This window comes from Protomyctophum bolini (assembly GCF_963924005.1).
Source record: "Protomyctophum bolini genome assembly, chromosome: 18".
NCBI classification, from domain to species: domain Eukaryota; kingdom Metazoa; phylum Chordata; class Actinopteri; order Myctophiformes; family Myctophidae; genus Protomyctophum; species Protomyctophum bolini.
This window is the reverse complement of record NC_137879.1, coordinates 11,592,318-11,619,128: the sequence shown is the minus strand read 5'-3', so window position 1 is coordinate 11,619,128 and position 26,811 is coordinate 11,592,318. Positions and strand designations below refer to the sequence as shown.

Here is a 26,811-nt window from a genome sequence, read left to right as displayed (position 1 = left end):
TTCCTTCAGTTTTCCTGTCTTATCTGTGCGTTTATTGGGTCGGTTTAAAACACTACTTGAAGCTATTGCAGCCACAGGCCCCCTCTTGGACGTCTTTATCCTTCACTTAAACCTCATATCTCACAATTGCAGAATGTTGCCTTAAAATCCCTCTCTCCCCAAAATCATGTTTTTTTTGTTTGGTGAATGTCTTTTTGAAGCTTTACCCCTGAAAGTCTCGGGGCTCTGCATATCTCCAAAGCATTAATATAGTGTTTTACAACTCGAGTCTGGTCTACCGTCTAACACGGAAAACAGGTTTTGACGCAGGGCATGGCAGTTGAGGTGTGACATCACATCACACACCAAACGCTAATCAGAGCCTCCCAAAATGCAACAATTAAACATTGAGGAAGTATGCAGGGATGTTAGTGAAACTTAACTCGTCATCACCGTGGGCCGTGGGGCTCTGGAAGTGACTGGCTTGTTGTTTTTGTCGTTTGGTGGATGGATGTTACTTTGGGTTTGAGGTCACATGCAAACTTCCAGTCAGAGCTTTACTATAGACATGCATTAGAGTAGACAATGACACCTTGACTGCTCAGGACGGAGAATTGTCAAAAGACGGAGAATTAATTGTTTGATATCTGTGAGCGATACACTACAGTCTAGGTTCGCCTGTTGTGCAACTTTCGCCGTAATTTCCGGTTGGTGAGTCATCAAAAGTATTCCCCCTCCATTATAGCGGACGGGAGGAAAAAAATCTTCAAACGCTAAAAAACTCTGAATCTCCTGTAAATCACTGATCTCGATTGTAACCTAAATCTGTTTTTGACAGCCCATCGCTGTCACGTCGCTAGTCAGTAGAAATCAGTGTTTTTGACAGCCCATCGCTGTCACGTCGCTAGTCAGTAGAAATCATGCCTCGGGTGGTCGGCGGGCCTCCCTCAAACGTTTCTCTTAGATGCTATGCTATCTGCACAAACAAGATGGAGTCCTTCCTGTGTCACCTTGAAATGGGCTCCGAAGCTGCAAATAGCTGCACACCGATTTACTGGTTCCAACTGATGACGGACGGTCGTCCGTGTTAAGTGATGCGAAACGAGCGCTACTCCATTCACAACATGACACATGGGTCATGAGGAAGTGACTGTCTGGTCTGTTTGTCGTCGCGGTGCGTTGATGTTTAGGATGTCCGTTGTCCGCTGATACTCGTTGCGTTACCCAAACCTACTGGAGCTCTCGAGGGTCAAATGTAGACATCTTTCATTGCTACCGAAACACTAAATGAGCAAAGAAAGAGTTACTGTAAACTAAAGCACCTTTTGGGATGTTTTTGGAGGGAGAAAAATACTTGACATGTACATTTATTGAACAGAGCTGATTCTTCAAAGGATTTAAAACCACACCAGGGGACGGATTGCCAACTGATGAGAGCTGAATGACAACAGTAATTTCTTTGAAGTTGTATATTGACGCCAGATGTTTCATAAAAAATATGAACCAAGAAAGAAAGAGAACGAAAGAAAAGAAAAGCTACAGAATGCTTGCCCTATGCATTCTGTCATTTCAGAGCATGAAAAGGAGTGCAGAGGAAGTAGCAGAGCAGGCATTGATTTGTGAAGTACTTCTAACTTTGTCTTGGATGGATTCCAGAACAATCCTCAGCAAAAAAAATTACACGTCAACTCTTAACATCCTGCCCCCGCCCCCATTTTATTTATTTATTTATTTATTTCTCTTTTGTCTGGACTGGCTGGCCACTACGGTATACACATGAATGTCGCAGTTGCTGATTGATATATTCTAACATTGGTCAGCCGGTTGGCCTAATAATGAACTGGCCTACTGCGAAGCAATCGTTCCTCCAGGCTATAATTGGATATAGTCTTTTCCTTGGTTGGCCTAACATTGAACTAGCCAATCAACGATGTAGTCCTAATTATTAGTATATTTTGGTAAAGAATTATTAAAGGGACATTTCACCACTGGAAGAAACTGCAGTCACTCAATTTGTCGTAGTAGATAACAGTAGCACAATTTGAAATTTGCACCCTATGGCTAGACAAATAATGAAGTCTGTGTGTTTGACTGGATAGCTGAATTACTACAATGACCATAAGGCTGCGTGGAGGTGTGACTTGTAGTCCATGAAGGAAGTGAGACTACATTTTCATGACAAGTTATGGACATGGCGTCATGACTAAAATATATATAAGCGCACACATATACAAATCCCAGGAAAGTGTTTTGTGTGTCCTAAACATCATTAAAATAAGATCTGGTTGCAAAAGGGGTGAAGTGGCCCTTTAATATCGTAGCACCAGTATATTAATTTAACTACGTTAAGTGACATTGTTGTGGATGTCCGTTGCAAGACGTTTGGTTTGATATCTGTTCAGTTCAATTTATAAATTAAATTAGCTTTAAGCTTTGATACAGGAGAGAACAGGGAATGAATTAATGCACTCAATGGTAAGCCAAAGCTAAATGCAACACACATACTTTTTAATACAACATACAATTCATGCCTAACCTGACTCCGCCAGATGCAGTGTTGAGATTTCGTCAGCTAAGACGCTATTGCGCTATTGAGTCACAAGTTCACAACACATCCTCCACCTGGTGACGCTCGGGGACTGGCGATGAACCGGCCCGGGACGGACCAATCAGCGGCAGCTGCGGGCGGGATCTTGGCTAGACCGGGTGTGACGCCATCGAGAAGTGCCCATTGCATTTCTATTTCCTATCGCTTTAACCCATTCTGACCTGAGATCAGATTCATACGAGGTTTCCACTGGGCACACACTGGTCTAATTAACCCATTCTGACCTGAGATCAGATTCTAAAAAAATGTCAGTCGTTCTTCGATTTTTCAAAAATAGCAGACCTACAAGCTCGTAGCGCGCCACTCGGTGGCGCGCTATGAGCTTGTAGATCTGCTATTTTTCAATAGCTAAAGCATAACATGCATGCTAACACCGAAATGGGTTCCCGGCCAGAATGGGTTAAAATTGGGAAGATCGTCTTCTATTCTTGAAAGCAAGCGAAGACATCGACCTACACATCTGACACGATAGTCTGAAAGGTGTTGAATCTAATGCTATCAGGCGTTCGTTAACACGTCGTTCGAGGGGGTTGTTTTTTAGACACGTCAATATGATTGACAGACGGTCCCATCCAATGACCTGCCAAGTGGCTAGAAAACAGGGACAACTTTCTTCAGCGATTGGGCTACAGAGCTCCCAGATGGAAGTGCGTTGTGAAGCAAATATCATTGTGAAGCAAGCGTCTTCCATCAGGTCAGGTTAAGGTTAATACATCAGGTTAATACATACCCAACAGGGAATCAAATGAGCACAAACCGAGATAATGGATGGCCATTGTTTTGTGATCAGATCTCCAATGAGAACGGAAGCTAAGAGCTAAGAAATGGTATGCAAAATAATTAAACTGCGCTGATGTCAAACTGTTTGACTTTAGAAGGTGATTTGTCTTTTTTTTCAAAGTTTTACGCCGATTTACTATAGTGCTACTGTAACTAGACCCCAGGAAATTACATCTGGCCACAAGATCACAGGATCTACTGAATGTGAAGGGGATACTAGGGGGATGCCATACTGTGTCGTAGAATCAATATGTCAGTTTGGCACTGACATATTGCTCAATAATGTGTATTATTACACGGCTTGGTTGAATGTTTGATTCTTATTGGTCAATCGCTGAACTCAGCGGTGTGTAATTTCTTAATAATGACCGCTCTGCTCTATAACAGACCGCTGTCTAATCAGAGCACCTGCTGCGCTGCTTGGATTTTATGCCGTATATCCAACATGACAGCCACGTAAACACACACACACACACCATGTCATTTACAACTAAAGATTGCTCTCAGGAATGCTTTTGAAAACATTTAAAGCGAGAAATAGACTTTATTTATGACTATAGTAGCCGTGTAATCAGCGGGATAATGTATGGCGCGGCGGTAGTTGTTTAAAGATAATGCCCTTCAGGATGATTTAACACCGCGACTTCGTCTCTGTGTTTAAACACCCTGTCGGTCATTATTTCTAAACGACTACCTCCACATGATATTCAGCTACACGGTTGCTACCTAACCCTGTCACATGTAGCCTAACAATCTGATTGGCCGCCTCCCTCACTGTCGCCGCTTCTTGTATCACTAGTTGCAAATTAAAAGCCTTGCAGCGTTTAAGTTGGTATTCATTTGTTATAACAGAATATGTATAGGAAAGGATAACACAAAATGAAGTTAAAGCTATTTGTGCGTGCGTGCGTGTCTGACCTTGGGGAGAGGCCGACGACGCAGCCCTCAAATCAATCCCAATTCGTGCTACATGGGGCATATTTGTTAGTGGACATTACAGGCGGTGTCATCTTAACCGAGCAGGGGTTGCGGGGGTAAGCTGTGCGTGCGTGCGTGCGTGTGTGTGTGTGCGTGTGTGATGGTCTCCAGTTACTGCTGGGAGCCTTTGCCTTTTGTTTGTCACCACGGGGTGTCTCTCCTCGTTGCCCTTGCAGTTCAGAGCAGTGAGACGTGCACAGGGAGAAAGATGGCCTCAGGTAAAGGCTCCTAACATATCACTCATCACCGGCGGGGACCGCAGAGAGAAGCACAACTACAGCAGTACGGCTGGCACTTCCCAGACGGCAGCAGCAGCAGCATTGATCCAATAGCAGCCTTTAAAACGTGTGTTGGCTTTGAGGGTCTACTGTTTCATTCCGTTGGCAAGAACAGCAGCATAGGGCCTAAATGTTTCACATTGAAGTTATTGTCTTTTTTTTCCCTCTTCCCCAGGATATGTGATATCACGATAGGGGTGTGTACAGTCTTAGTGCAATATAATCATTGGCATAACGAGATAAATGCCACAATAGGCTCAGTGTATTGGAACACCCATGCTGTTTTTATTATTAATAGCAGCTACAGTGTAATAAACGGGATTAACTAAACTTGTCATCCAGAGAGAGGGGGGAGAGAGAGAGAGAGAGAGAGAGACATACAGACTGAGACTGAGACAGAGAGAGAGAGAGTTGGAGCCGTGTGTCCTTTTTGGGGACGACTTCCCTTTCATGAGGATTCTGGTGAAAATCACTGAGCCCTGTACTTGTACAGTAAGTGAAAATTGTCCAACAGCCTAAGCTCTACACATGTTGTGTCGGACGCTGCGCTGTGGGAATGCAACACGTTGGGACCCTGCGAGTTGTGGCTAATAATATTGCCTTTACTGGGCATGTCATAACAGGCGACCATTCCACAAACATTAGGTGAACATTCTATGAAAACAGATGATCTACAAGCTCGGCGAGTGACCTTAAGTTGTAATGCGGCTATTTTCAGTGGTGAGATTTGGTGTAGAGGGGGGGGGGGGGGGTGGGGGGAGAAGGAGGGCTCCAAGCATAGGCAGGTGTATATAGGGTTTAAATGGAACCACTGGTCCCTGCTGGCAGTGATTCACATTGGCCTCGATTCTTTCAAACCAGAGTACAGTACATTCAACTGTATTCAATGCTTTCACATTGCAGCGATCCGTATCCGAGTATCAATCGGTCCCGAGACTACCTCCATGCGGTCCCGGGAACGGTTGTGTGAACGGTACGCAGCATTCACGCTACCACAACATCTGCCAAGTGGTCCCGAATGCGCACCTGGGACCATAGTGTGAATCTGCCCTAAATAATGCTTAGTTGTCCTGGTCTCTATACTACTTGATGGAGGGGAAAGGAACTGGTTGAAATAATGTGTTACTTCCATGTGCTACGTCCAACCAGGGGGAACCACCCCCCGGTCAGGTGAAAATGCGGCTGGGACACCATGTATTGAAGGAAGCATGAGGTCAGTCCGTTACTCTCCCCAGGTTGGCAGAGGGAACGTAGCGCCCAGGGTTACATTAGACAAAGGGGTGGAAAGAAATGGGTTACAAAAATCGTGGGATAAAATGTTTAAAAGAAAAAAACAATGCTTAGTTGAGTTTGATTTGATTGGTGAGCTTGTAGGTCTGCTGAAGGTTTGCCCCAGAATAGAGACGGGACGCTGGGGGTTCATGTGGTTAAGTGGTTAGAAGAGTAAATGAAGCCATCCATTGTCTGGGAGGTGTTCCATCCACGCTGATGGATAATTCCTGTCTGCTCCTCGGCACCGAGGCAGAGCGGTGCGCCTCTGTGAACTTTATAGAAAATACATGATGAATGCAGGTGGGATGAAAGACAATGTGTTTCTGATGTCATCTACAAAGGCAAACATGATGAATGTCATTGAGCGTGCGCGTGCTGGGATCGAGGCGGTTTACACTAGTACTGTAGGTTGTAGCTGAATAGTTTTTTCTATGTGTGTGCGCGCGCATGCGTGTGCGTGTGTGCATGTGTAATAGCGTGCCACTATTTCACGCCAGCCAAATAAATGTCAATGTAAAAAGAGAATTAAAGATTTTCATTTCCCAGAGGCGGAGCCTCTAATAAACTTGATCTCTCATTTTGTTTGCAATTTGTCCCCCTGTCAGGATTTGATCATTCGCCAGCCTCTGCACGTCATGTTAAACCATTTCATAGTGATTAAGGATGGGTGAATGCTTTCCCCTGTGGTATATAATTCACCCCCCCCCAAAACATAGATGTCAATTTGTTATTGTTATCTTTTTTATTTTTTCTGCCCTTCATTTGGAGACTGAAGCACTCTGTTCATCAGGCGGGTGCTTCAAACATGCCTTTTAAGAGCTGTGAGCAGCCTGGGGAAAATGCTCCTTTATTTAGCTGCCACTGATGCTGACGAGCTACACCGGGCATTTGCTTATACGTCCATTACAGCACTAATTAAGATCATTGTGCCCTGAACCTTAACGGTGGGTGAGGAGATCTAATAAACGATCATTCAGAGGGGGGTTGCTGCTCTAATCGCTGATAAGGACCTTGATAGAGCCTCAGTCAACTCTCCAGTGGTTTTAGGGGGGGGGGGATGTGAGAAGTTGTGTATCTCTCCACATAATACACACGTACTCGTAAGTGATGGTCTAGGTCTAGGACAGGTCGTCCTCAGGCGAGCCCTCCAGTCATCCCGGTTCTCCATACAGTACATCTGGCCAGTTTGTTAGTACTTTGCGCTCCTGCGTCTTTGTTTTCAGGGATAACGATAGTTCATATGTACAGAAACAATATTGTAATTGATGGCTAATAGCCTTCTGTTCCAAGTCCAATAGCTTTTCATAGCAACATGAATGTTTGTGCGATTTAAATTGGTGCATTTGGCTCGAGATCAGATCAGAATTTACTACTTTATTGCACATAATATTTACAGGAAACAGTTTAATCCACTTAACATTTTACAATTTAGGCATTAATCAGACACTCTTAGCCAACTTACAGGTGCAAGATTGGAGTAAATGGTGTGAGCCCTAGTCAACAAATGACAGGGTAAATTGCTCACATAAGTATCAAACACTAGCATCTGTCTCTAAACCACATGCTATCTAAATATCTTTGCATTTTGTGTTCAAATTGTATACTCTACAAAACATAATATACCAATATGCATGTGAACAAGTAACCAACATTAGTATAGTAATATAATGAGAATCTATTAACATAAGCAACATAGCATAATATAGGCCATACATAAGTTAATTTAGGCAGATACATTAAAGAAATGGTTTCTCTGTCACGACCTCCCGGCCGTTGTTTTCGTTAGTTTCTCACGTTCTGTTGTAGGTTTTGTCATGGCTTTCCTCTTAGCTCCAGTTAGCTCATAACATTAGCTGCTGTTGCCACTCGCCCTACAAGAGACAGCTAATCATGAAAAAGTGTTTACTAAGGTCGTCTTTCCGGGCGCTTGTAGAGAAGTTGCAAATGTAGAATGCTCCTTTAAACCTTTCTAAGTCGCACCCACCACTTTTTTATTTCTTCCACAATGCCTTACTCTATACCAATGCTATAGCGTAAATATTTTTACAGCACAAGCCAATTTCTCCCACTCTTCTTTTTGTGTTGTTTGATATGCCACTATACTAACGCTGTGAAATAATATTGTTTATCGTTTGATACCTCCTCAACTAATGTTTTGATTTCACAGTCTTCTGTGTCTTCTGCATTTGAAGCTGCTTTAATATGAACTTAGACTTTGACATTTATAGAGCATTAATGGGGAGTTTTTCCGACCCATTTAGGGGTACATAATGGCATTAGATACGTGCGTGTTCTTGAATGTACAATTCCAAAACCATATTTTCCGCCATGCGTAGATTTATGAGGGGAAAAACAGGTGTACGTGTTTATTTATTTATTTTTTCATCTGACGAAAAACTTGTGTGAGGAGAAATGTGCATGCATGTCCATTTAGTGTGCTGTGCAAAACTTTCACACATGGTCTCAAGTATGTGCGAGTTAATCACAGAAAGCAGAGTCATCTTAAATAGAGCCTGCATTCATCTTAAATAGAGCCTACAAGCTTCATTCTGTGTCATCTCTGGAGAAAAACATAACCGTAATTTGTCATCGGTATCCTCGACTATTAAAAGCACGTTAGCAGTGATCTTATTATTCTTATTATTTTTGTTCTATACTGGATGACATTTGGCCCACGCCGAATTTATAACAAACTTTGCAGCACTATTATGAGATTTTAATTGGAACGTCTTGAAATTGCCTGCAAAAAAAGCCTATGTTTGTGTTCCTATATTCCCCCCCAAAAAAGATGGAATCAATTAGCGGCTTAGTTGCTGAGAATGACCTCCACTCTTTTACTTGGCATCTCATGCTGAAGTGTTTTCTTTCATCCTCCAGTGAACGATGTTGGTCTGCGATGAGCTTTTTGCCTGTTGTTCCACTAATTACAGGCATATGTATTTTCTCTTTCTAACTCCTCAATTGTGAATAAAGATGCAGGTTATGATAAAGAAACAGATTGGATGTCAACTTGCTCCTAACCTGGTGTGTTTTGCCAAGAAAGTGGTAATGTTGTTTTTCAAAGACACTTTTTGGCTGAAATGCAAAAGGGATTTTGCTCCAGAAGAACTGATCTTGGGCAGGTTCCTTGCAGAAAGATTGTATCAAAGTTGTGCAGCATGCGCAAGTGCATGCTCAAGTGCATGCCTTCAAGCTAAGCTACTTGTTTCTAATTTCCAAAGACTTGACAGGCCTAAATTTATCATGATGTAGTTAATGGTTGAATTTGTCTGGATAGTAAAATGTTACATTTGGCGTAGTTAATTTTTATGACCCGACGAACATTCGCTCTACCTATCTGTCAAAATGACATATCTTTATTGATCTTTGAGCCTTATTGGAGGAGAACCAAGTGAAAACATAGTAGTAATTGCCGTATCAAAACTCCAATGCGCTAATCTTCCAATAAATGTGAAGGTTGCCTCACATTGCTGGGTCTTTCTTCCAGCAGTGCATGTTCTTCTCTGTCCCCGCAGGGGAGTCGATTGGCATTGTTAGAAGAACAACCAATAACAAAGGGCTTAATTGATACTGATTTCAAAGAGTGGCTTGTTCAGAGAATTTCCTGAGCTTAATCACTTCCATTCAAGCTGGTTGTAACGAGCGAGTTATGAATTAACAAAAGCGCACAATTGCAGCTTATTGGGATAAACTATTTAAACCTGTAGAGTGCATTCTCTCTCTGTCACAGTATACCGTTTGTCGGAGGTTAACTCGGAAAACACATTGTTACTGTAACCCTCCCACCACCCCCAAACACACACACACACACACACACACTTGCCATCTAGTGTGACAGCTTTTCAAAAAGAAAAGAAAAAATAATAAAAATCTAGAAATGTCGTTTTGGTGTTATGAGGATACTGAAAGAAGCTATAGTGCATTTTTTTATTGCCTGCGAATAATGGCGTTGCCCTCATTACTGTGGAAATGATTTCAGCAGGGCGATGTTTTCAGACGTCGGTACAAGCCAATAACAACAGAGACACTGAGTTTTTGGCAGGAGGGTTTTTCGGGGTTTTTTACGAGCGTTTCCATGACAGACCTTTGCCAATGAGCTCTTTGTTACACATAGACCAGAGAACTGGTGGACTGAAACCTGAGCTAACATGTCAGTCACTTCTAATAATTTCCCTCAAAGGAGGTTATGTGAACTTTCCGGAGCGGCAAAGTGCAAGTATTGGCAAGGATGATTGAAGGGAGAGGAAAGGGGTGCATATGGTTATGGTAGTGATGTTTCAGAGCTTACTGTAAATGACCAGGATAGTGCAGTGCAACATACCGTAGGCCACATTCAATTAATGCTGATTAACCACTTGGGGAAATAACTTTAAGCACTGAGTGAGCACTAACCACTTAACTACAAAACAATTCACAACGCTTCGCAGCGCAACACTTTGTTAGTTTGTAGATTGGCTATTTTTTTAAAGATTATCGAACTTGTTTTATTATTCTTTTTTTCAAAAATAGCAGATCTACAAGTTTGTAAATCAGTTATTTTCACAATTCATTATACAGAAATGATATATGGCTCGTAACAGTTACACATTCCCTGCCGTCATACGCAAACCCTCAAAGCTGGACATGGCGCCCCTCAAAAAAGCAGCGATAAGACAATAAGAAAAATCACACCCGTGTGAACTGAGTGGTGCAGTCTACTCAACAACACCGTTGGCTGCCTGCAGTTATAGCGCTCAGTGTGAATGGCCCTTTAAGGCTGCTTAACAGTGCCACTTTAGTGCACGGTATTGTAGCTGTTCCTACCCCCAAAAAAAGCCTATATCACAGATCCGATAGGGTTGTGCAAAGACGCGCCCTGGGTAACGCCCCGCCTGGCTTGCCTGCTAGTAGGTTAGCACTTAGCATCGGACATTTGAGCTCGTAATAGCTAAATGCGGCATTCAAAGATTATGAATTTCGATCGAATATCATAGTTAAAATGACACTGAGTTTATGTGTTTTTTACGTTGCGTTGTTGAAGAGTCAGACGATCCGTGGTGTACCCAGTCATTCCTCCCAGTCACTAAGCCCCCTCTGTCCGATCTATGATGCCTTCTCCCCAGGTATAACTTCAGGTTTGGTCCCCTGTCTGACCACCAGAGCTCCTCCAAATTAACTAGCGATTGTCACAATTTAAATAAATAAGCATAAACAAAATATTCTACATTAGCAATGTTGGTAAGATTTTTAAGGGGAACAGGAGTACAAGTGAGTTTGCAAACGTAATTTAAACACAAGCAAGGTTTGGGGAGTTATTATCTTTCTTAATAATTTTTATCCCACGATTTTGCAACCCATTTTTTTCACCCATGCAGTGTTAATTATCGAATGTAATCCTGGGCGCTACACTTCCTCTGCCAACCTGGGGGGGGCAGCGGACTGACCCCATGCTTCCTTTTATGTCACAGCTGCTTCTTTTCACCTGACGGGGGACTTTCCCCAGCCGGATGTAGCGTGTGGAAGGAACACGTTATTCCAACCAGTTCCTTTCCCCTCTATCAGGCGCCCCGGCTGACCAGGGGGAGGTAGTTTAGAGACCAGGATTACTACATGTTTTTTGTGAGGGTACCTACCTACCCTAGGGGACACGGGGAGAACATGCAAACTCCACACAGAAAGGCCCTTTCGCCAACCCCGTCTCAGGTATGGGCACTGATTCCACTAGCGGGCATCAAACCCAGGACCTTCTAGCTGTGAGGCGACGGCACTACCGACTGTGCCACCGGGGAGTTCTTAACATGAGGTGGAAAATGGTTCCACAGCGTGGGGGCGCTACAATGGAAAATTATCTATGGAGAAAAGTGGATGAAATTATTTGTTATACAAGCTAGATAGAAAAAATCAAGGAAAATGACTAGGGACTAAAAGTAACCTGTATTTAAACAAATGTATCTTCTGAATACTATTTGATATCCTTAGATTTACTGAAAAGCGGAATCCATTCACAAAAGCAAATTACTCATGTTTCTTATTGTCTCTGCCATCCATTTAGCACCTGCCGTCATTATTGATGTCCTAAATTAAATTCCCCTCTGCATAAGCAGGTTCGCAATTAATAATTTCAAACTCTTAACTGCGGAATAATTTACAAAGTATAATTTATTATTGGATAGATGTGCGCTTAATCATTTCAAGAGGGAGGATTCTCAGGCTTCATGTGCAACATTAATTAAGTATAGTCGTTACGCTACTAATTAGCTGATCCTAAAAGGATGTTGCTCTATTGTAATTTATGATCAAAGTGGCAATCAGCTGTGGGAAAAATGCTCTTTGATAAAAGCCATATGTTCACATGTCTATGGAGGCACAAAGTATTACACTCTCTGTGGAACTTCCATGCGTCGAGCAGTGTCAGTATGGCTGGGATCAAAACCCATATTTAGAACCAATAGCCGACTTAACCTTGCTCATGTAGGTTAGTCGAAAAATGGAGAATTATTATACTTTGGTGGCATAAAATAATAACAATTGTCGATCCACAGGCTCACAACGCACCGCTATGTGACCTGTTGTGAACATGTAGATCTGCTATTTTTATTAAGTATAATCGAGGCAGACTATTTATAATCGAGGCAGACGTTTGAAATAATCGTGATTATTGATCGCCCAGCCCTATTTATATCCCTATTTACATGTCTATGTACAGTAAGACAGTAAGTATTTACACTCTCTCTATGGAGGTTCCATTCATCAAGCAGTGTCAGTAGTATCTGGCCTATAATCAAGTCACGTTCCTCAGTGTATGAGATATGTTAGTTATGAACAACCCGCTGTTGTCTTCCACAATGCATAATTCATGTCATTGATATCGGGTGTTGAGCATACATTAGGCGCCCCTGGTTGCATGCCTGATATTGCAGGAGGACCGGGGCACGTTCAAATTGATAAAGGCAGAGTGTCTTGTCTGCGACTCAAACGTGAATCAGTGAGCCACGGTTAGATTAGCGGGGGGCCTCATTAAACTACTTTTTTGTGTCATTTTTTGCCTTCTTTTTTCCCCTTCCACATCTGCTTAAACTCCTCGACTTTATTTCCTCAATAAGAGCGCTGTCTGCCTCCTCTTGTTCCTTTCATCCACACGTCAGTCTTTTGTCTCTCACACCTTTTTCAAGGTTCACATCGGCACCAGGAACCTTGGCTCGTTTGAAGGGTGGGTGGGTGGGTGTGTGTGTGTGTGTGTGTGTGTGTGTGTGTGTGTGCTCGCATGTGCACTCGCGCACGTCTTGTTCTGACATAAGTTGCTGATTTAATGTCATTCTACACCTCAAGACTTCGTCATCTGGTAGATTTTTGCTTCTCTTTTTTCCCCCCTGCCCCCACTCCCCTCTCTCCCTGTTCCCTTCTTTTAAGTGGAAGTTTCTTTGAAGTGCATATGCTACTGATAATTGAAGCAATATAATCTACAGAAGATAATAAAGAGCACTTGTTTGATGGAATCCATTTTTTTAGACAGGGAAGCTGTTCTTGCATTGTTTGGTGGTGGATTGCATATTTGTGTATTGTGTTTGTGTACCGTAATATGTACTTATATTTTTGTTTTTAGGGGTTGCTTTCAGCTCATATATATTTCTAGCCTGAAAACCAGATGTATTGCCCTGTCTATTACACATTTAGATATATATTTTTACTTTCCCATTGTCTAAATCTCCCGCTAAGTAAATTTTCAGACATCTTCATTGGAAAGCATAATTTAACAATGCAACCTGAGAAGTTTGTGCTAAATTCATAGAAATACATCACTGGTTCTGCTCAGGCGAAAGCATGGAAACCAGATTGCTATTCACAGAATAACGCTCTCTTAGTTCCTCATTAGTGTTTAAATCAATCCACTCAGCAGGAACAATATAGCCCGTGTTAGAGCTGATAGCGGTAATCTATTTTGAACATACTATGCATCAGACAAAATCCTATACCTTATCCATCCTGGATGTTATGTTTATTAGATGTTTGATCAAGATCAAGCATTACATTTTTTTTTTAAGTTTTTTTTTAAACGACTCAGGCTTTAATCACAGCAAGTTACCTAAGAATAAGAAGATTATAAATAATAGCTAAATAAACTACCCTTCTACTAAGACTACAACATGCATTGGAATAAACATGTCCTTTTTGTGTTTGTCCCTACCCTAGGTGAGAAGGTGAACATGTTCCCGGTTTTGGACATCGACCAGAATGATATTGTGGACACGAACGGAGCAGGAGATGCCTTCGTGGGGGGTACGGCATGATCCAAAACCTCCACAAATTATTCAAAGCGTAGCTTGATTTCCACATCCACTGCCCATTAACCGTTGTCAATTGGCTAAGTGTGTGACACAGTTCTGTCTGTAGATTATAATGAACATGACATTGCATTTTTCCTCTGCACAAACGGATCACACCACCCCCACCACATAGTGGTAATAATTGCATTCCCGTTGAAAGGTCTCATGCACACTTGATCAGCTCAGAGACGGGTGCATGCATAGGCAGGGATCAGATGTATATAGAATAAATTCAAAAGCAACACATTGTGAGCTTTTAGACATCTATTTGTCATAAAATGTATATATCTCTGCTGTCGGGAAGGAAACCAAAATGTTTAACAGATAGTTTGAGGGTCCAATGGACTTAAGAGGTTTTGTCCAAAGCGTTTTTTACTACCGGTACTTTCCATTGGTTCAACATTTTTAAAACAACACACAGACGTAAAGGGTGTTCAATAGCACTGATTTATGAAGAAAAAATAATCTAAAACCAATGACAGCAACGACATACAATATAGAACTGAAGTGGTTAATTCAAAACGTTGTTAGAATCTTGCTAACCGTAGAATGGCGTTTGTGTCCGTCCAGGATTCCTGTCCGAGTTGGTTCAGGAGAGACCGCTGGAGGAATGCATCCGGGCTGGACACTACGCGGCCAACGTCATCATCAGGCGGGTGGGATGCACCTTCCCCGAGAAGCCCGAGTTCAAATGAGGCGTCCCAAACAAACGCTGTGCAGCACTTGTCCCTGTTGTTTTTCTACGATACTACTTGTATGTCTGCCTCAGACTGTGTCAATGTTTTTGTATTATTGCTTTAACTCCTTGGGAGTGAGTCAGATTGCAACCTGAATGCGTGTGGTCAGTTGTCGGCGTCCCGTTTCAAACCTAAGCCACTCCGATGCCTATAGCTACTGTTTAAAGAGTCAGACTAGCCTTTTTGTACATGAGGGTCCGGACCTTTTGTCACACCAGTTATGTCGGCCTGTTCATGATTGTCTATTGAAGATCAAAAACCTATTTTAAACAAATCACACAAAACGTATCACACTTCATCAAATGCTATTCTGATGTTGGTGTTCTCTCTTAGATAACGTAATTTAAGTCCATTGTACCACAGGCTAATCACCCACCATGCCCCTTCACTGCATTCAATGCATTAGACATACAATTATGTGACTTACTTTATGACAGATTAGTGACAAAGGACCCTCATGTCAAACAGGCTGGTGTCGTCCTTTAGTTTAAACTGTGTATTTATTTCCTCTGTGTTTGCATAACATGGTTTTATTTAAGCCACAAGTTGTCATATTGCAGAACTTTTTAACTGGGCATATTGATGCCCTTAATTGTCCAACGATATTGTTTCAACGTTGACTTTGAATTGGACAAAAAAAGAAGAAACGAGGAGACACAATTGAGATTATTATTTTTGTGACGTTCCTAAATAAAAAAAGATATTATAATATCCATAATCCATCATGCCAAAATATGCAGTCTGTCTCCCAAGTTGTCTGCGAGAATTTTCAATGTCAAAACTTTGCAAGGGAAGAAGCGCCATCTGTCCATATTCCCCCAGTCCATTGAAAAACAAGCAATGTTTTTCAATGGACTGTCTTAAAAGCAATGTTGCAAATGAACAAACAACGTTTGTGTTTTTTTTGCTACCCATTAGTAGTATTTCACCAAGGAAAGGCTACTGTTCATCATGCCAAGCATGGACCCCCACCAACCATTAGTGTGCCAGGGTCAGTGGTGGAAAGGAACATCATTCAAATACTGCACTTGAGTACATTTTTAGGTGCTTTTACTTTACCTGAGTATTTTAATTTTTCCGCATCGCAACCGCTTTGTGAGCTTGTGATTTATTTTATTCATTTTTTTCTTTTCTTCAAAATGGTTTGACACATTTTTTAACTTTTTGGGCTTTTACGTTGGTACTATAAATATTTTGATGCCATTACTTTTACTCAATGTTTAATACAGGATTTTTACTACATTAATACACACTATTTGCTACCGTTTCCCACCACTGCCCAGTGCCGGTAAGGTTGGTAAGTCTTGGTTCCGCCGGGACATCTAACTGGAAACACACAGACAGACCCTGGTTCTCCATTGCATGGCAACAGGAGGTCATTTTTCCTCAGTCGAGGGGATTAGAGGTCCTCTTCATGGTGATTATTAGGGACCTGCACATTAGGCTGCTCCTTGGTACCCAGCTGTGCTGCTGTGACTGGGGGTTGTTTGGAAATCCTGCCCCTCCCCCTAGCTCCCACTGAGACACTGCATGGTCAGACTTGTGTTTTGGGTAACTTTACCCAACTCGGAGCACTGGCCAACGAACGTGGTTTGAGCAAAAACAAATCCTTGTCCATTTTGGAAGGGGGGAAACAAATATGTTTGAATCAACCTGTTTCATCATATTCTTTCTCCCCTTGTTTTATGACCATTGCTAAAATGTCAAGAAAGAATCCTATTTGCACGCTCCCCGCACAAGGGCTCCGTTTTCCGGTAATGAGGAATGGTTTATGCGTTTATGCTAATAAGGGGCACCTAGGTGAAAACATTCTCCAGCCAAAATGTTATTAACAACTTTGAGACACTCTTTTTTTCATCAGCGTTTTTTAAGGTTTCACACAGATGCGCTTTGAAAAGGACCACATTTCTGATTGGGCAAGATCACACTCTGTGGCAGCTGGTTCATTTGCTTCTCAAGATGACAGATGGTAAAACACAAACAAAAAGAGAGGGAGCCATGATTAAGTAATGAGAACGCTCACCACAATAAGGAAGCTGCCTACAACACATACTTTTCACACTTTTCTCCTTGTAAGCTCGCAAGAGGAGGTGGGAAAATAAAACAATAAACTTCACACATTTTCACATTTTGATTTTTGATTTACAAGCACGACTGCTATAAAACTCCAAGGGTCCAAACGGCACTCTTTAAAAACATTTTATCTCAAAAAGTAACTGCAATGTAAGAGACATCCTCAGTGTAAAAATGGGTCGGAGCTGTAGAATATGGATCCTATAAAATTACGGCATACTATAGCGCGCCGTTTTTCATCATTTTTGAGGATTGCGGAAATTGCGGAAATTACAACATACAACACATTTAGCAGGGCACTGCAGGGAGTTGAACCCCGTTCCGGTAAACCAGAAGTACCAGTACCAGTGCCTTAGCTTTTGTGTATTCAACTATTTGGGTAACATGTGAGCTTTATCCTCTATAAATGGACCTTGCGGTTCCATTTTTTTTTTACACCCAGAGGTAAATGAACACAATTGTATTGTGATTGACTGGTAATATCTACACTACAGTATAACATACAGCGCCATGGTAACAGTTTGGATGACTGGGTGGGGGTATATCTGCTGTGGTGTGTCTGTCTGGCATCATATGGGTTCATGACCAGCCATTTCTTCTTTTGAACGCAGACAAGGGAGTAACTAGGGACCCGGCGGCCAGTGTTTTTTTTTGCCCCACAGATGGGCAGCAGTGTTTGCGAACGCCAGTGTGGCACTTGGCATGGATAACGTATAGGGGGATGGGCAGACCAGCGATGGCACATGCTCCAATTCAAATGATCCCTGCCTGGACCCATGCAGTATATGCACTAGGAGGACCTGCTGGGGTCCAGGGTGGGATTCATTATATGCATATAAGCTTGTCTGGTCATCGCCTCCCAACATACATGGTACATCCATCCATGCCACGTCTCATCACAACAATGTTTTACTCAGGTCGTGCCCCTATACTGATTTACTTATGATGTAATTTATCAGATGTTAAAGAGGACCTACTAATGGACTTGATCGGATCATTTGTCACTAAACGCAAATAATAGAGTGAAAGAAATGAAGTTATACCTGCATAGTATACTGTAGGAAAAATACCGTCCAAAGAAGAAACTGTTAACATGGGGACAAAGCCAGGTGGAAAAACGAGGTCACCAAAGGTAATGTGCAGGCAGAGTATATCACATCTGTGACATACAGCAATAAACTGTACACAAAATGACAATTTGAGTTAGCCTACATTAATTGACACATCTTGTAGTTGGCAGAAATGCATACATGACATTACATGTCATTATATACTTAATGTGTCGGATGTTTTTCTTTTGTGCATAATTGTGTAGCTTACATGATTTGTTCGAAGTTGGCTTCGGGTTCATAATAATCCTATACAGGAAGCTGTCTCAGATTACACACTATAGCCTATTGATGCATGTAAAATGAGCATTAAAGGTACTTATGCTTGACGTCATGAAAAATATATAGGTTTATAGCTTCCTCAGTCAACAATGAAAACTATCCCCCTTTCTTCTTTTGGGCATGCATGCTCAATGAGCTACCATGGCGTTATTACTATGATATGACTCATGGGTGAGTGATATGAGTTGTATATTTACATTACCTACTGCCACAACAAATCATGTTTGACTGACAAAATAGACTACATGGATGATTAAGTCTGATAAAAACATGTATATGTGTCCACAACAACTTGTAGGGGGGATCCAATTAAATTATATGACCACAGCAGGAGTTTTAACTCGTGGCTACTGAAAGTATATGTAATCCTTATCCACGGATCCAAGAAATGTCACTGTAGGCTATAGTTTACACATTATAGCCTATCGGGTTATCACATTAAAATGAGTGCAATTTTATAAGATAACCACTAGCCATGATATATATATATATATATATATTCACAGCATAAAGTCCAAACGAGAAAAAAATAATAACCGGTGTCATTTCCAAGTTGACCATTGGGACATGTTGATATGTTGATCATTTGAGGGGGAGAAAGGAAAAAGTGAAATTGACAGTATGATGATTGTAAAAAGCGCACTAAAAGGGGCGACGGTCCTCTCCGCTCCAGTGAAGTAGGGATGTCTACAGTGAAGAGAAGAAGAAGAAGAAGGGGGAGGGTACCACTTTGTCACAGGCTGCTATGTAGATTAACCTTTCAATTAGTTGTTATCAGGTCCCCTCTGTCTCCGGCGTAGAGAGCTTTCAGCGTTTCGTTTTTTTAGGGATCAAATACAAAACCCAAATCGGAATGGATATGTGTTCAATGATCGTCGACGTGTTTCAATCATCAACCTAAATAATGAAGAAGGAGTATCCGCGGGGGGAAAAAAACTTGAAGAGGTAAAAAAAAAAAAAAAGAAAAGAAAGAAACTAAACCAGCAAATATTTACGGTAGCGTGTGCCTTTTTTTCTCTCGCTCTCTCCCTCTTCTCTCCAACACTTACTAGTTCCATGTTCATCCTTGCATGTGAAACTTGCGTAATTTGTTTTGCCTCCTTCGATCATCATCGCCCACGGCAGCAGCACGCACGTACACAGCACTACATCTTAATGCAAACGATGCTTCCTAATCGAATCTGCAAAACGAGAATCATGGATCCGAGCTGAGAAATATAGAGCAAGAAAAAACTGTAGCGATGCATTATTGAGGGACACGGGGAGAAGGCTACTCTCCCCAAATAGTCATGGAACTTCTTTCCCCCCCTATAGTCTGATCATGTCCCCATTTTCCCCTCCGGTGTTCATTATTTTCTCATCGGAAATATTTCAGTAGTTATTAATGTTGATAGATCGGGGGGTGGGGGTCATGTCATCATCATTATTATTATTATTGCATTGCCTTGTTTTTAACCAATTCCAAATGATTTTGAATGATCGTTTCTGCAAGCATTGAGTCAGTGTGCAGAAAGAGAGCCCACTTTTTCTTAACACTACTCTACTACAGAGGCAAGGTGTCTTTTTTTTGTATCGTGCCATTTTATCCCGGGTGGTGTTGTAACGACTAGCGTGTATATAAATGTTAACATGCTGAAGTGCAGAACCGCTAGTCTCAGCGGTGCTGGGCTGCATGGTGGCAAATAGGCTACAACGGGAATGCTACGATCGAGAAGAAAGCTTATTCACATGATTTGACAGTAGTAGAAATAAATTGTGCTTGTGAATGTGGGGTGGGAAATTGGAAATAACGTGCCGCTGCTTTAAATCAGCGGTCCCAGCCTTTTTGCAGGGTTTTATGCAAACAAAATGATGGATTTAACAAACAACCAATTAAAGTCTAAAACGATCCGAATCACTTTCAAGTGTAACCAACTGTTTCAAGGAGGAATTCTCCTAGTAAAGGTGGGCTGGCGTCAATAACGCCTTGCCCAAACGCAAAGATCGGTGGGTTTTCCCAAAGAAATCAAGCAAGTGCTATTACACTAACTAATTCCACCATAGTTATGTTCCGTAATAACTTGGTAATAATCCCCCGCGGGGCGTTGCGCGCCGTACGTGCACGCGAGTCCAAACATCCAGAGAGAGCGGCGATAAAAAGGTAAATGATATCAATTCATTACACCGAGGCACCTTAAGAGGGCGGGTCGATGGGGTTGAAGTGACAGATCTCGCAGCCAGCCAGTGCGGTGCCTTCCAGAGTGCGTGATGCTCATGCCTAAAGATTGACATGTGCTCCATCAAACCAGCGATCGGATCTGGTCTTTTACAGCCAATATTGAAGTTGCTGGGGGGAGGGCACATTAGCGCAGAGGTACGGTTTAATGAGACTCCATTGGATTGTAATCAGCGTCATGTCGGATTTCATGTAAACTGCAACATTGTAACAAAATGGCGACTGTGTTTAGGTGACATCAGTAACACTCACTCCGTTGCAATGTTGCACTGACTGTGACCGACCGTGCAACATTGTGTCATTGATCCTGTCCTGTGGCAACTCAACGGATTATTCAACAACTCTATAGGTCGGTAGCTCCGTAGTTTTAGTTGTTGATGTATTTGCTGCTTGGTTGGTCGGTTGGTCGGTCGCGGTGTCCGCCGTTGAGGCGGAGAAGGGTTCGTGTCGACAGTGTCACTATAGTACAGGACATAAACATGCCTCTTCGGCAGCTGTCAGAAAAGTGAGCATTGATCGTAATATGCAGCTGTCATTAGCGCCGTGGCGCTGATCATGTTGTCATTACTATAGGAGACCCCCGAGCTGTCAAAGACAAGTCGCCCGCTAAACTAACAACTCTAAACTTTATTAATATTATAGCTCGATCAATGTCTGTTTGTTGTTGTGTGTTTTTTAGACGATGTATAAATCTTAAATCAACATCAGCCTATCTATGAGAGATTTACCTGACGGTGACATTAGCTCATGTGTTGTTGCGAATGATGTTACATTCTAAGATCATGCTGTTACGTGTGCAAACTAAAACCACTCATCTTGTGGATCATGCTACTAAAAAAGCATTTACAGTGACTATGCTCCTAAAAGACAGTTTACAGTGTTACAAAGATCTTAAAGTACCCAGTTAACTGTCACGGTTGGTACTAGTAGTAGCCTACTTCTTTCACAAAACAATGTATTCGAAATAAGACGTCACGTCAGGCATGTTTAGTCTGTGGGTGGATTATGCCTGGTATCAGACTATGGATTAAGTCACTCTAATTTCCCTTTAATAGCACCCAAGTCTACTACACCTGCTTTTATCCATCCGTTTCTCATGTTTGGGCCTAATGAAAACAAAGCACTGGATTCCATCCATTAGGTTAGCCACCCATATGCACTTCTAGGCTAGTTTAAGGAATCACAGCAGAGCAGAATCAATCCAGGATCACCAAAATTATTACACAAACACCCAACCAGTACCGTTTGTTACTGTTTACTTCTGATGTGCACAACAACACTGGCTAAGTGCAAACATGTGGACATGTGTTTGTTTATTTCTTTGACCGTTTTCTTTCTTTTTTCTCCCCCTTTTTTGTATAGGTTAATTTGGAACCTGAATAAGTCATGCTCCAGGTGATTTGGTGACTATCGTTGTGGATTTTACCAGTGCTGCGGTTTTGTGAAGCTCCATATGTGACCTAGCTGGCCAGGACCGAAGAGGGAGAGGGAGCTCCTCGCTGGTTGGAACGCAGGGTTGGAACATAACTTTTTGACCTCGTCGCCGAAGATGTGGATGTACCTCTTGTTCAACAACAACAGAAAAGGAGAATCTGTATGGATCACCTTTTCGTGAGTCTAATTGTTCAACCATGGTAAAACTTGCAAACCCTCTGTACACGGAGTGGATTCTCGAAGCAATACAGAAGATCAAGAGGCAAAAGCAGAGGCCCTCGGAGGAGAGGATCTGCCATGCCGTGTCCACGTCGCACGGACTGGACAAGAGGACCGTCCTGGAACAGTTGGAATTAAGCGTTCACGATGGCTCTATTCTCAAAGTCTCCAACAAGGGGAGCGCGTCGTACAAAGACCCGGGGAATCCGGGGAGGTGCGGAGGTTCGCTCCCGCCCGCTAACCTGCCTAGTGTGCCATCATCGAAGGGATCTATGTGGAATTCAAGCGATCTGCGCCATATCGATTGGAATAAAATCCTAAAAAGGGCCATCGAGGGCCTGGACGACAACCACGGCTCGTCGCTGAAGAACATCGAGAGGTACCTGAGGAACCAGGCGGACCTCTCGGACGTCGTGGAGAACCCTGCCTTTCGGCAGAGGTTGCGGCTCGCCGCCAAGCGGTCCGTGAACAACGGCCGGCTGCTAAAGAACGGCCCTCGGTACAAGTTCAACCATGGAAGTATGGAGGGAAGGTGCTCTAGGTGTCCAAGTGCTTCCCCGTTGGTCCTGTCGTCTGTGACGCTGCTACCCCACGAGAGAGACCAGGTAGACTTCACAGTTCAATTAACTTTACTATATTCACATGGTGGCAATGGGCTATGTCAGTGGTTTTTAACCAGTGGTCCCGGAGGCTTTTTCTGCCTTTTTTTATTGATTGGTTGAAAGTATGTTTACTTTGTTTTTATTCCTTTTTACAGGTTAATACAGATAGATAGGTTGAAAGTAGACTGACAGGAAATGGGGGGGGAAGACAATGGCCAAAGGCCGTCGGGACTCGAACCCGCGACACGCCGTCAGGCTGGCTCAGCAGCCTAGGTGCCCAGACGGTTGAGCTAACCGTCCGGGCCACCAAATGGACCCTTAGAGATCTTTAACTCTTGAGTGTAAAATGAGACCAGTCTCATTTTACGCTCTCAAGAGTTCAATTACTGTTAAACTTCTGCATTACTTAATCTCTCCTAATGGTACCGACATCAATACAGCATGGAATTGACAAAATGTTATCCAACGACAAGAAAATATTCAACGTTTTGGGTCCGAGAGGCTAAATCTCATCAAGTGGTGGTCCGTGGCTCAAATGCTGAATAAAACACTGGGCCTTGATACAAAAAGGGTTGAAATCCCCTGGGCTATATGCACACAAAAAAGAACGTGAGCCCCTTCCCTACTTCCTCCACAGGTGAAGGCTCTGTTCCATTCCGGTCAAACAGAGTCAGGGTGCTGCTATGGTGCATGTTAGCTCACTGGAAACACTCTGCTAGTTTTAGCAGAGTTATGGTTTTAGCAGAGTTGTGGTTCTCAAATAAAGTTTGAGAACCACTGTACACTAAATGGAACAGAGCCGTAATTGGTATCATCGGTGACACCTATTGTAGCAAAAAGCGGCCCGGAAGTAGGAAGAGTTATTCTGTGTGCATAGAGCCTATTAGAGGAAGTAGGAAGAGAGCCCATTGACTATATTCACATGGTGGCAATTTTGCACTTACGCAGTTTACGTAGTCATGTTTGGTGATGGCACTCTGCATTCTCATATCCACATTACCGGGTCTCCTCATCATGTTACTGCAGCTGTTTTTTCCACTACTGTTGTTTCATGTATTGATAATGAGTCCGAAATAGGCCAGAAGTCAAGCAGAAGATGGGTTGCAGTCAGTTTAGGCTACATGCCTACTACTACGCACGCAGTGCAAACACCTGCTGCAGGTTAATTTAATCCTGAGATTACAAACATTGACCCAAAAATCCCTAAACGGTCTATTATAACATTTAAGCTAGTGCTAGTTCAAAATATCGACTATCTAGATATCAGTAAAGGCCGCCTCCATCGATCTATATATATATATATATATATACACACAGTGACACACACACACACACACACACACACACACACACACACAGGTGTCCCAGTAAGACGTGAGTAGTGAAACTAAAGCTAGCCCCCTGCCACTCTCAAAGCCCACATTGGGACGATTTATTTGGCTTAACATGCTGTAGTTTGGTTGTATGCACATTGTATCAATAAACGTATCGTATCAGGATATGTATCACACTGTGACTCTGTATTGGCATATAATGTATCATTACGGTGTCAATACCCAGGCCTAGAACTTCAGTTGAGGCCACACACACACACTTATGTGACCTGTGACTCGGATGCCAGAGAGGGGGGAGAAAAGAAAGTGGCAAGAAACTTCATCTGCATTGTTTTCTGCTGACATTTGTACTTAAAGAGCATTTTGCTTTGCAGAGATTGTGTCTCCATCACCGGTACTCTACTCATTCTCCACAATGACGGCAGTTTTGTACTTGGCTTGACAATTTGAAGGCTACTATTAAGTGTGCAGGGGAAGTGTTGTGGGGCGAGAATCTTCCCCCTGTGGCCTTAAAATGTGACTTGGAGAGAACATGCTGCCGCCCTGAATTATATACTTGGTTCCCGACCATGATCTCGCACACCAAAAATGGTGTGTATACAAGCCCCACATACAACGCGTTGTGCTGCGACGTGTTGTGAGCTTGTAGATCTTCTATTTTCGGTTTGTGGTATAAACCACGTGTCGAACAAACACTAGCTTGTTTTGTTGTTGAATCTTTTGTAGATTGTGGGGGTAAAAGCGTGGTCGCCTAATAGTTTTAGTGTTTGGAAATAAATGATGCATCTGAAAAACGCTGTGGGTGCGTACAGAGCGGTACAGATCAGCCGTAGCTCGACAAACCCTCCGGTTTCACTGTGAATAATCAGGAAATGACACCTTGACACTGCAGCCACAACTGTGACTGTGTCCTGCGGTCAGGACCAACACTGAAACTGAGAAGTGCAGTAGAGACGCAGTGTCCTCCTGCAATGGTTCTCAGCACTGAAGCAGCAGAGGCCCCAATGTTTCCATTCGGTGCAAATGTTTTGATTTTGATTTTTTTTGCACTCTGCTTGATGACGTCACCAAGCCTAGTTCAGGTCTGCCGTTGACCTCAGAGGACGAGACGTCTCATGTCTTCTTCACGCGGTTCTCAGAGCATAAACTTGTGTGTGTCGAGAATTAGACATACTTTTGCAGGGGGGTAGGGGTGCTGTCTTGGTACAGAGTTTATTAGATTCTGAAGAGAGTCTGGCAGGAACAAAGGCAAGGAATGAGTTTTTTTCCTTCCTTGCCTGTGTTATGCAACCACTTCATCTCTCTCTCTCACTTGCTCTTGCTCTCTCACTTGCTCTCTCTCACTTGTGCTCTCTCTCTCTCTCTCTCTCTCTCTCTCTCTCTCTCTCTCTCTCTCTCTCCATGCGTTCTGTCTAACAGCAGTGTTCTAACTGAACAGGACCCCACCCCCTCACTCAGGACAGTCTGCTCCTTTCAGAGTGTAATTTCCTGTAATGTCCTTCATTTGGAATTCGCTAAGTGAATCAGTAACATCTCAGCTGTGTTTGTTTCACTTTAACGAACGTAACCTTTTGGGGGGAGGTAGGGAAAGATGGATACTCATACCACAGTGACATCCTCTGTTAATGTATCCCAGAGAGTGTGTAAAAGGATCCATTTGGGGACGTTTTCTCACTCTGAGTTAAATAACATTGAGGATTTTACTGTGCCCATCAATACTTTTAACGTTTTCAATTCATATTTCCAGCAGTTTAATCACCAGTTCAGACTAATTTCCCCCCTGGTGGAAGGAAATCCCCTTGTGGACTTTTTGGATTAGACATCACTGTCATCTAGACCTATATTACAAAAATTTGCCTATCATCTATCTGTTAACTGTACGTGGTACTGTAGAGTTGTATCTGTTAACTGTACGCGGTGTAGACTGTATATTGGCTCACAGCAATATTCTCTCTGGTGAGTTCAGTTCATTCTTGTCATATTAAATATGACATACAAATACGAGGTACAAGCACACAACTTGATGAATGGCAATCCGCAGTGACACATTTCTCCTAGTAGGAATTCCCACAGTGCCTTGGGTCAATAAATCCCATATCAAGAAGAGTCTGTCTGGCAGTGAGCTGAACCCCTTCATCTCCTGCGGAATATAGATGTACTGGTAGCATTTCTTCGCCTTCCCAATACCGGTTTCCGATAGCCATATCTTGTGTATAGGTCCATACAGAGAGTATACCGATCCGATACCACTGCCATTGTGTAATTTTAAATCTCTCTCTTGTGTGAAGTGAGCGGCACCCACTGTGGCTGCCACATGACCAGAGGCGTTTCTTGGAATTACACTTTGGGAGGGCAACCGCTGTGTCGTGTCACCGCCGGGCACCCGCAGATATCATTGATCCTGGTGATGCACAGTTATAGATTCACTGTCGAGAAAACTTGGCATTGTCTTCACGCGTACCAGTGGGACATGTCTTCACGCGTACCAGTGGGACATGTCTTCACGCGTACCAGTGGGACATGTCTTCACGCGTACCAGTGGGACATGTCTTCACGCGTACCAGTGGGACATGTCTTCACGCGTACCAGTGGGACATGTCTTCACGCG

At 42.8% G+C, this 26,811-nt stretch overlaps 3 protein-coding genes across 7 annotated transcripts in view; 2 read left to right on the top strand and 1 right to left on the bottom strand.

Moving 5' to 3' along the window:
- The window catches only part of adkb (adenosine kinase b), a 137,869-nt gene extending 122,201 nt beyond the window's left edge, over positions 1 to 15,668 (top strand). For both annotated transcript variants that reach the window (XM_080788888.1, XM_080788889.1), the window contains exons 10-11: positions 14,065 to 14,151; positions 14,769 to 15,668. In XM_080788888.1, coding sequence (XP_080645014.1) covers positions 14,065 to 14,151; positions 14,769 to 14,893 — 212 coding nt within the window. In that variant the 3' untranslated portion in view covers positions 14,894 to 15,668. The remainder of the gene's footprint in view (positions 1 to 14,064; positions 14,152 to 14,768) is intronic.
- LOC308332578 (dual specificity phosphatase 29-like) overlaps positions 1 to 26,811 on the bottom strand; it is a 245,821-nt gene that overhangs the window by 179,279 nt on the left and 39,731 nt on the right. The gene's annotated exons all lie outside the window — the stretch shown is intronic.
- The window catches only part of kat6b (K(lysine) acetyltransferase 6B), a 32,886-nt gene continuing 25,093 nt past the window's right edge, over positions 19,019 to 26,811 (top strand). For 2 of the 4 annotated variants that reach the window (XM_080789985.1, XM_080789982.1), the window contains exons 1-2: positions 19,019 to 19,395; positions 21,977 to 22,872. In XM_080789985.1, coding sequence (XP_080646111.1) covers positions 22,246 to 22,872 — 627 coding nt within the window. In that variant the 5' untranslated portion in view covers positions 19,019 to 19,395; positions 21,977 to 22,245. Of the gene's footprint in view, positions 19,396 to 20,828; positions 20,964 to 21,976; positions 22,873 to 26,811 lie in introns of those variants that run through there. The other 2 variants (XM_080789983.1, XM_080789984.1) reach the window with 2 other exon arrangements.